Source organism: Triticum dicoccoides, chromosome 4A, assembly GCF_002162155.2.
Source record: "Triticum dicoccoides isolate Atlit2015 ecotype Zavitan chromosome 4A, WEW_v2.0, whole genome shotgun sequence".
NCBI lineage: Eukaryota > Viridiplantae > Streptophyta > Magnoliopsida > Poales > Poaceae > Triticum > Triticum dicoccoides.
The window spans coordinates 457,770,089-457,780,910 of NC_041386.1; the positions used below are offsets into that span (position 1 = coordinate 457,770,089).

A 10,822-nucleotide genomic window follows, 5' to 3' on the forward strand; every position below is an offset into this window, starting at 1 on the left:
CAGCCAACCCAGCAGTGCGCCGCGCCACTGTGCTCGTCGCCACCCCTGCTCCTATGTTCGTCTTTGCCCTCCCATAGTGCCCACGTGAGCTGCGTCGTCTTCTCCCCCTCTCACTGACACTGTTCGTCACCGGGCACTGTGTCCAGAAGCCCTCCGACGGAGCCCGATCCCCTCACCTCGCTCGCCTATAAATACAGCCCTCACCAGCCTCCTCGAGCATCACCAAGTCCTCCTACACACTCCACAACGCAGTAGAAAGCCGCAACCCGGCCGGGCAGGCCTCAGGCTGCTGTCCCCGAGCTTGAGCTCGCTGGCGATCCCCTCTATTTGCCACCACCATTCCAGCCCCTCTAGAGCTCAAGCCACTCTTCCAGAGCCTCCGTGGTGCTTCACTTGTGTTGTCCAGAGAACTTCAAACAGCTACAACTTTTTAACCTTAAGTCCAAATGAAGTGATTCTTTTCGCATTGTGCTCTTAATGAAAAGATCTAGCAGCTCACCAAAAACAAGATTTTTCTCTGCTGTCTAGATTTTATGGTGATTTTCAGAGTGTTTCTTGATATTTTCTTTCTATGTTTTTAATTATTTTCAGAAGGTGAAGCTTGTCTTGAGGATCACTAGGAGGAGTGTGAACCTCATCTGCACTAAGGCAAGCCACATCAACATTTTCATGGTGCCATCTCAATATTTGTGATTTTCCAACTTGAATAATGATTTAGTTCATGCATTTAAATCACGTAAGTAAATATTTGTTTCTATTGAATGCTTGTTTTGTTTGGTATGCTTACTTTATAGTAGTTTGTGACTAACTAAGTTAGTTCAAGTCAGTAGAAGTAATATTTGGTTATGTAGAAATAAAATGACTATAAAAAGACTAGTTTGGTTAATATTTTCTTAAGTGAGAAAATGGATTATTTCAAGTTAATATCATGGTTAAATTTGTTGGATTATAATAACCAGGGAATTGGTAGGAGTTTACTGATGATTATGGTTAGTGAAATACTTGATGAGGTTGATCCATTTATTTCTGATAGTATGTGATGCATAATATAAGATTGCATTTTCATCGCATATCATGACATCGGTTATTTTCACTTTAAGTTAAACCTGATAATAACTCAACTTGAACATATCGTTGATTAGGTCATGGTGCCACTGAATCGAGTTTTTCCCAATGCAACCACATTTGCCTTTATGGGAAGGCCTTTTTTCGGTCTGTTCTCATGCCTCTGGTCGGTGCCTCCAACGAGGGAAGGTTATGGGCGTGCGTTACCCTGGCCCGGTAAGCAGACATAACCTTGTGTGCTCGTTTGTTGTTATGGTACCTTGTCCCTGTTTGGGACCGTTTATGTTTTGCCACGACGGTGGCCATTGGTGCCTTTGGTAGGCACGGGGCCACCCAGGACTTAGCCCAGTGGGGAGTAAGTCGGAGTGGCTGGGAGAGTGTCATGGCAATGGGAGGGTTTCATCGGAATGCCTTTGGTCCACCTGAATGGGAGTGCGAGGCCATGGATTCCGTGGTGCCGGTAAAGTGCGCTACCTCTGCAGAGTGTATTTAATCTATCGATAGCCGTGTCCTTGGTTACAAACACAACTCAGAAGTAGGTCACACCATGGATCAACATTTTAAATAATCTTGCACATTAATGTTAATCACATGGCATTGTTGGAAAGATGATGGTTGAGAAACTATGTTGATGATGGGAACCAAAGTGTTGGTTCCGTTTGTTGATGATGGAGACCAAAGTGTTGGTCCGTTTGTGATCTGAGAAAGATCATCATTTGGTTACGAGGTAACCAGTTTGGTAAGCAAGTCCGAGGGACTTGAGGCACGAGATCATGTTCACTGCATCCCTACTATGATTTTTGCATTGACGATAATTTGAATAAATATCAAGGTATTGGCTGTCCTTATGTTTATGCTTGTTGTGAGCTTGCAAGTACATTCAATGTACTGACCTGGCGTGTCATGCCAGATTTCAGGAAAGTTTCATTGGATCAGAGTGCTGCCCAAGTCTAGATCGTGTCCACATCGGTGTTCCTATGCTATGGAGTCCCGCTTCGTCGTCGTTCCGCTGCCGCGTAGTTGTCATGATCAAGGCACCTTTATGTTCACTAAATGATGTACATATTGTTCAGATGCACCGTGTGTGCCGCTTGGCCTTGCAACATGATGTAATATCGAACTATGTTCCGCTAGTATCAATAAAGCAGTTATTTTTTGTACTAAGATGGTGTGTGTTGCTAGAAGACATGATCTCTGGGCTGGCAATGCAAGGTAAACCGGTTGCTATGTGCCGGGGTGCCACAAAATACTTATCTCTACTTTGTTGTATCACCCTTTCCTCTTCAAGGGAAAACCAATGCGAGCTCAAGAAGTAGCAATGAACAAGCCCCCGTGGTAGTATGTCGTTGCCGCTGGATGAACAGGACCCCGAGGTGGCCGCCACACACCCAACCTGTTGGGGTGGGTAAATAGGACCCAGTGGAGGCTCGATGAATAGTAGCCCATGGAGTCCCGTTTTGCGGTACGCCACACACCCCTCCGATGAACAGGACCCCGTTTCGACCGTAGGCGGTTGAGAGAAGTCCATTTCCTCCGTTTTGCGGTATGCCAGACCCCTCCCGATGAATAGAACCCTGTTTCGATGAACAAGACCCCGAGGTGGCCGCCACACACCCAACCGGTTGGGGTGGATAAATAGGACCCAGTGGAGGCTCGATGAATAGTAGCCCATGGAGTCCCGTTTTGCGGCACGCCACACACCCCTCCGATGAACAGGACCCCGTTTCAACTGTAGGCGGTTGAGAGAAGTCCATTTCCTCCGTTTTGCGGTATGCCAGACCCCTCCCGATGAATAGAACCCCGTTTCGACTGTACACGGCTGGCGATAATTTTGTTTCTTCCGTTTTACGGTATGCAAGACCCCTCCTGATGAACAGGACCCCGTTTCTACCGTAGGCGGTCGAAAAGAACTCTGTTTCCTGCGCTTTGCGGGACTCGAGACCCCGAGTCGATGAACAGGACCCGGTTTGGGCTATTGCGTCCAAGTCGGTTGGCTCCCAATGAACAGGACGCATTCCGACCCAGTCGCTTGCCTCCTGAGGAACACGGCGCAGTTTCCTCCATTTCGACCCAGTCGGGTGGCTGCCGATGAACAGGACACCGTCGCTATATGCGTTCGAGACCACGCCCGTATGTACGTACATAGGCGTATTTACTTTCTTGCAGCGTGGCTGTATGTACGTGTACACGATTTGTACAGTACTGCCTCAACTGCTACGTCACACTTGCCGCTTCTTGCTCGGCCACAGTTCATCCTTGCAGAGAGACCGATCGACCAGTATGTACGGACACGTTCCACCCACAAAAAATGTACGTACACGTTCGCAACCATAGAGGCAATCCTATGTACGGTTCGACCGGGTGGGTCCCAGCTGTCAGGGAGGATAAGGAGGCACTTCCTTGCGTTCGAACATATAGCTGATGGGTCCTAGCTGTTAGGGGGAGGCATCATTTTTTTGCCCGTAATAAGGACGCAATTCCTACCATGCGAAGATGTAGCTGGTGGGCCCAGCTGTCAGGGGGAGAAAACATTATTTTTTAGGGTAAAAAGGATGCAGTTGCATGCATGCATCCATGGGCGTGGTGCGTCCCCACTGTCAGCCTCTCCATGTACAGTCATCTTCTGATGAGTCTCGTTTATTGACCGTGTTGACCACACCATGCCGAGCGCACCAAGGTCGGTGGATGGCGGCGAGGCCCCAGTCTGGAACCACCTGGATATGGGGAAGACGCGGCAGTGGCGTCACAGACGGAGAGGAGTGGGAAACTTGACTAGTTCGGGTGCGGGGTGGGCCTACACTTGGCAAAGAATAACATGAGGTGCAGAGGAGTGGAGGGATGGCCAGGCCGTCGGTGAGGTAGTGTTTCGCTGCGACGCACGCGAAACAGTGCCGCTAGACACCAGGGGCTGGAGCAGGCAGTCCCGACAGTGCTGGAGGAAGAAGACGAGAGATTGAAGAAGAATGTCGGCCGTTGGATGTAAATCCAACGCCTTTCTTAGGCTTCGACCTTTGTATTTTTTTGCGAAAGTGCTTAGGCTTCAACCTACTGGCCCACATGTCAGCCAGTCCATTTGCTTTTTTAGTCCATTTGGTGGGCTAGGTGAAACAATGATGCAGACTCTATGCAGCCTGTTTATATATTATGTTAGAATTTAAAGTCCATTTGCATTTTTTTAATCCATGGACTTGCTGGGCTGGGTGAAAATATCATGTTGGGCTGGACGGAGAAATGTTATAAAAACATAAACACATGATTGCACGTCTATTACTGATTGGCCAGTAAAATCTTTGCAAGCTTATGTACACAATCACGAGGAGTTAACCATCCAAGTTATATATAAACAATCACTAGTGCGCGCTGGTCCTAAACAAATGGTTTTTAACCCCTTTCCGTAAAGGCATTTGGAACCGTCGCCAAGTGAGTGTGGATGATAGGGGGGTCCTTCCAACACGACCCAGAAACCGTCGGGGATATGCCCTCTTAGCACGCAGGCTCGGCAAAATGAGAACATGTGCGACCGGCGAGGGCTCAAATACGGAAATACGTATAGTAGAGCTAAAAAAATTACAATTATACAGCGAAATTGTTTCCGGTCGCAAGTACATCCCACACAGTCAGTCCCCGCTAAATGTTTCCATTCATATGTACATCCCACACAGTCGCTCCAAGGAAAACGTTTCTGTTCACTGATACATCACACACAATTTTTCCCGTTAAATCATGTGCGTTATTGAATGTATCACACACGGTGCATAGAAGAAACTGTGTGGCAAAGGCTGTCCATCACACACACTTTTTTTGTGGTAAACGTTTGCGCAAGGTGGCCTAAGGCAAACAGTTTTCAAGAGAAAGTCGTGTGTGCAGTGGAGATTGATTGCACACGTAGCGGATCCTAGAAATGTTTCTGATCTCCATGTATATCGCACACGTTTCGCTTTCGCAAACCTTGTGCAGTGTAATCCCTAATTAATATGTAATTAATCCCTAATTTAGAAATCACATGTTTTCAATTTGAAAGTAGGCAATCACTTATTTCATATCCAACCATGTTTATTACAAATATAGGTTTAACCACGAATCCATAATTCGATGCACATGTACATATACTAAAGAACTACAGAAGCACCAAGTAAAGAATGATGAACCACAGTTGTACGAAAGACTCACTACAAGAAATATGTCAACTTATGACCACCACTATTGGTCACTGAAAGGTCACAAATTTCCATTTATGACCTTTTTGTGACCAAAAACATAAGGTCAAAAGCTGGGCGTCGTAAACTGACTATAGAGACCTTTCTTCTGGAATGGTCGCAAACATTTATGACCAAAATACGCCTATTGTTCTGTTTTGGTCACTAGCAACCTCCCCAGTCCACGTAGGCATCCAGCGTGGCAAGCTGATGTGGCACAAGATTCAGTCCGGTCCAATTCAGTTTTCTACATGGGCCTAGCCCAACAATTCGGCCTTTTATATTATTTTTTTCTGTCAATTCTTGTGGGCTACTTGGGCCAAGCCCAACAATTCGGCCTTTTTATTTCATGGGTCATGGCCTTTTTGTACAATAGTTTTAGTTTTTTTAATAAAATGGGTCCACTAGTCAAAGAAGTCCCACTTGTCAGTTTCTGATAAGTGGGTCCTAGCTATTAGGTCCAGATTCTTCATATTTCAATTTGACAATAAGAAAATAACCAGTAGTTAAATTGGCAAAGAAAAAACACACAAGATACTTCAAATAACAATAGCCAGATTCAATACAAGCTCTACAAATGACACGTCCTACAAGCTGTAGCATATACAAGCTTATTTACAAGCTCTACAAATGACACGTCCTACAAGCTGTAGCATTTACAAGTTCTACAAGTTACACGTAATACAAGCTTAGTTGATACAAGCTCTACAACTATGGGAATCAGTTACAAGCTCTACAAGTATTTTCTTCTTCTACATGTAGCTCCTTCAATAGCGATCAAATGTTGGCTCACTAGAGAGTCAGGACTGGGCCTTCCACGGACGCCCTGTTACATGAATCAGCTGATAAAAATTAAAAAAACTGGAGACAATATATTATGAACATTCCATTCAAAAAAGGAGTAAAGGACATTCTTTGTTTCATCATGTTATAAAGGAGCAGCGCAAACCACAACTTACTCGACACACACACACATACACACATGAATATTAAGCTCAATTCTAGCAACTATATCATGGTTTAACAGCTGGCCCCAACATCATCAAACCACCATGCTTATGATCATAATCTAAGCATATCATCAAACAAAACCTACACAGATAAAGATCACAACACATCAAGCCACAGGCGCACCAACGGTGGCATGAGATTCAACGCAACAGCAATGGGGCTACCACAACAGCATGAAAAACCTAAGCATACTAGAGAAAATAGATAGTTGATGCTGGAGGGACTGGTGAATTACCTCAATGGCGTACTTGATGGGTGATGATGGTCCTTCTCAAGTAGTTGTCGTCCACGGTTAAGAGGTTTCAAACATCTGTCTACAACAATCAGCAAACCAGAAATCAGAACGAATACTTCAATCTCATAAGAAGTTTAAAAAAGACTATAGCAGGACAGAAATATGTGGACTACTTCTAAAATGGTACATATAGCACATGCCCAAACAAAATGTGATTTCAAGGTTGAAAGCTTTAACATAGAACGCTGAATAATTCGTTGCCCAAAACGTGATATATATATACCAAGTGATGAGAAACCATATGTAGAATTTATAAACGTAAGGAGCAGAATTTCTAAAAGAAGTACACCATTACATAGTGCTACAGCAAATGTGAAATGCTTGATGATGTACATGAATTCACATTTAGAAGGAAAGAAATGTACTGTAAAACGTTCCATATCTGAAACATATTCACTCAACTAAAAGAAGGTCGAGTTTTACTTGCAAATGAAAACATGCTAGAACCTTTTTGTCAATTTATGAGAAGTAGAACCACTGTGCCAATTGGTTGTTCTTTAAATAAAAAAATGAGTTGTAACGCAGGCTAACAGAAACACTATGAGCATCGTTTGGGCAGACCATCCAGGATGGTGTACAAATCAGAATGAAAGCATGATTATATATTTCAGGATGATGTACAAATCAAGATGAAAGCATAGAGCTGACAAGTTTGATGAGCTTCGATATGAAGAGACGAATAGAGATACTAGGTAATTCAGTGGGTTTGGGCTTGACAACAGGAAGCAGGAACACATCAATTGACGAAAACAAGATGCTGAATTATATTTGGTAGTATATATACTGTGGTATACTATGTTCGTGTCAAGGGAAACTTTCGTACCAGTGCCTAAAAACATTGTAAACAAGTACAAATACTCCGTTATTACAAGCACAAACGGACTTGGACTGGGCAATGACGATATCAGGGGAAAAGAGTCGAGTTCTTGATTAGTTAAGAAAAGCTCTACTTTCAAGAAACTTTCACATCAGAAAACTAAAGGAAACATGATTACTTCTCAATACTATGGAGTCACACTTTCAAAAAACCTGTCCATGTATATACAAACTTGAGAGATTAGCCGTGCAAAGGTTCAGTGGATCCAAATAAACATGCAGAAAGGCTATCCTTGCCTTTCTTGTACTAGGTAACCTTGTGGAGGGTGTGCTTCTTGCACTCCTTGTTCTTGCAGTAGGTCTTCTTGGTCTTCGGAACGTTCACCTACAAAAATTGTCATACCATATACTTAGCCAACAGGAATAAACAACCAGGAATTTTACAACACACGACAAACAAAAAGAACTTCATAGCTAAACTCATAACCCATGCTTGTTAGTTTAAGATGTGGAGAAGGACGTGTTAGATTCCAAGGGGCATGGAAAATTCCCAGTGAATCACCAGGGTCCAAAATGGCAGAGGGCAGAATTTCCAATTTTCAATTATACAAATAATGAAAAGAGAACTCAAGCCAAAAATGTTATGTTGAACTAGAAAAGCACCTAGCTGGCCAATAGTGACATGACATTAACACTGTGTTTGCAGAAATCAGGTAACATAGCTTCACATCGGGCCTCTAAAAAACTTTACTACACCTATAGGTAAGACATCAAATCCTCAATGACTGCCCTGAAACCTCACCCACAAGTGATCTAGAAGTTTATTCAGCATATTTCTTTTCTTTATTCAGTAAGGTCACTCGTGATTTTTGTGTATCTGAGAGTAGGTGCAACGAACTTGGTGGCAAAGTTGAAAACTGGGGGTGCAATACAAAAGTTCCTGCAGAGCAAATTGCATATGGTGATTTTCAACAAACACAAAATGACAAGCTTACGATACAGTTTCATTGAAATTGAAGCTGTAGAGTGTGATGGTAAAGCAATCAAGAAAAATGTTGGAGTAACTCCTTTTGGAAAACAATGAACAAATTTCACATGATTAAGGAAAAGCTGTAAGCAGGCAATGTTATTGTAAGTACTAGAAATTCCAAAATATTTTAGAGCAATGAAGTTCAGCATTCTGGAAATATAAACCAGAGTACCAGACAAAGCAAGTATGGGAAATCAATTAAAAGGGTATTGAAGATTTAATGGTGTTCAGTACTAATAACTTGAATACTTTGTATGAATCAAACAGAAATTAGTTATAACTGCACCACCCATAACACAACACCTATCTGAGGAATGAGGAATTTAATGATCTCCAAGAGATTTGAATATAAAGGAGTATGGAAATTGGTTATAAACTATGCAGTCAAATAGAGCCATGTCCAACCTAGTAAACAAAACAAGGAATGATCTATTTACCAGACCAGTTAATAAATTGCCAATGGTTATGGGGTAATAGAAATGAGGATTTGATGTTGGAAGACCACAAACTAATTGAGAGAATTGCTAAGTTGATGAAAGAAGCAAGAACCCCTCTGTAGCCAAATTGGCAAAATATTTTCTGCTTGATGCCAAAAGTTGCAGGACAAAAATAAAACCTTGAGGATTCAAAAATTCACTTGCCGTTTGTACTTCAACTAAATTAGTATATTCTTACCGAACGGCAGGTTAATATACCATGTTCGATTACACAATACCCAATCCAAAGCAATCAAGAAATACTGAAACAAGAAGGAAATATCACAATTTCTAAGCACGTGGATCGTCTCATTATACGTCAGATGAACTTGTTACCTCTAGCGTGCCAACAAGAAGCTTCCCCAGCATTCTCTTGTTCCTCCTCACCAAGCTCTGATCCTCTTCCTTGGGAGCCGGCCTCGGGAGAGGCTCTGGCAGCTGATTATCAAGCTCCTGCAACCAAATAATACCAATATAAGCGATCTCCTGAAAACAGCATGTGGAACCCATCCACAAGCACACACGCACACTATCTCCTCCAAAATCACATTCCCCTTACTCACCCTCCTGGATACCCACTGGCTCCCATCCCTCCTGAACCCACCATTACTGGCTTCCCTCCTCTCACCACCTTGAGCAGCATTTGGTCCATCCTCACGCCCCTCCGCCGCCGCATCATCCCCATTAGTTCCAGGGCCATCCACCTCCATGCATCACGCCAAACACAGAGAAGACGTTAGGGTATTTGACAAACCAACAAAACACAACAGGAATGACGAACACAAAAATAAAAACGAGGGCTCGTACTTTAACCACGGCAGAAAGAAGCCGGCGCTTGGGCTCGGGCTGGTCCACCGGCTCCGGGGCCTGCATCAGAAACACGCGGGGAGAAAAATCACGCACTGAAACAAAGACAGGGACGAGAAGGAAATGCGAAGCGAGAGGCGCGCACGGGTCTGGCAAAGCCGCGGAGCGGGCGGGGGCCTCCGGGGCCGGGGCCGGGGCCGGTGGCGGGGACGCCGCGTCGGAGGCCTTGGGGGTCACGTAGGTGCTCGCTGATTTGCGGGAGGGTAGGAGAACACGGGGACAAGCAAACAGGTCAGGGGAGACGCCTCGATGGCCACGGAGGGAAAGTGAGAGGGTGGAGGGGCGGGGGGGAGGGACCTCGCGGTGCTGGCGCTGCAGCTCTTGGAGCTCGCGGTGGATCTCCTCGGCCGTCTTCTTCGCCGCGGCGGCCATCGTCGGCGGCGAAGGGGAGGGAGGGAGGGTTTGGCTGCTGCGCGAGGGAGGGAGGATGGGACGGGCGGATGCTTGATGAGGAGGTCCATGATGGCGCCGATGCGGGAACGCCGGAGCGGATCTGGTCGTGGCCTGAGAAGGAGAAGGCCGAGTCGATCTGGGGCCTAGTAGGGAGACAAGAGGACGGGAGGGGAGGCGAGGGAGAGTGGGAGGAGGTCGCCGGTGGGTTGTGGTTGGTTGGGGAGACAAAGGCGGCGGCGGTGGGTTTCGTTTCGTTTTGGGGTCGAGCTCCGCCGCAGGGAGGTGGCCGACGCGCGTAGGAATGGAGATGGAGGTGGCCGACGGGCTCTGACTTGGATTGGATCTGGGAGGGAGAAGGCGGCGGCGGCGATTGGGAGAAGGGGACTAGGGTTTCGTGGGTGAGAGGGATACCGGGTGAGAGCGACGAGGGGGTGTGGGCTGCCGTTGGATCGGGGCGCATCCGACGGTGCTTAAGGCATGATCCGTGTGAGCTGATTTTAGACCAATCAGAACAGAGTATCCTCTTTGATGATGTTAAGACCATTTAAATTGGTCGTAATCGATCGAAAATAAGATTTTGAATCATGTCTGCCCTTTGACGACCTAAGAAATTTATAAAAATATAGAAATAAAAAACCTTCGCATTGTGTCACCAAGTGTGACCTACTTTTCA

General features: G+C 45.2%; 1 protein-coding gene across 4 annotated transcripts; it reads right to left on the reverse strand.

Moving 5' to 3' along the window:
• Window positions 1-5,796: 5,796 nt before the first annotated feature.
• LOC119286160 (translation initiation factor IF-2-like) lies at window positions 5,797-10,522 on the reverse strand. Of its 4 annotated transcripts, none has more exons than XR_005140288.1 (8): window positions 10,054-10,521; window positions 9,842-9,944; window positions 9,697-9,756; window positions 9,453-9,593; window positions 9,226-9,342; window positions 7,681-7,768; window positions 6,508-6,582; window positions 5,797-6,087 (listed from the first exon to the last, which is right to left on the reverse strand). XR_005140288.1 is itself a non-coding variant. In XM_037565512.1 (6 exons), the coding sequence occupies exons 1-6, from the start codon at window positions 10,215-10,217 to the stop codon at window positions 7,691-7,693; spliced, it is 663 nt and encodes a 220-aa protein (XP_037421409.1). In that variant the 5' UTR covers window positions 10,218-10,520; the 3' UTR covers window positions 7,308-7,690. The 4 variants fall into 4 exon arrangements, 2 of the variants coding, with proteins under 2 accessions (XP_037421409.1, XP_037421408.1); XR_005140289.1 differs by having other exon boundaries at window positions 6,508-6,586; XM_037565512.1 differs by lacking the exons at window positions 5,797-6,087; window positions 6,508-6,582 and having other exon boundaries at window positions 7,308-7,768; window positions 10,054-10,520.
• Window positions 10,523-10,822: the final 300 nt, after the last annotated feature.

Bases quoted from the DNA above. Each gene is read 5' to 3' on its own strand.
- LOC119286160 (XM_037565511.1), bottom strand. From the start codon at position 10,217: ATGGACCTCCTCATCAAGCATCCGCCCGTCCCATCCTCCCTCCCTCGC. The intron at 9,594-9,696 runs GTACGAGCCCTC...TGATGCATGGAG, and splicing joins TTCTTTCTGCCGTGGTTAAA to GTGGATGGCCCTGGAACTAA. The intron at 8,324-9,225 runs GTAACAAGTTCA...TTTGCTCTGCAG, and splicing joins TTCTTGTTGGCACGCTAGAG to GAACTTTTGTATTGCACCCC.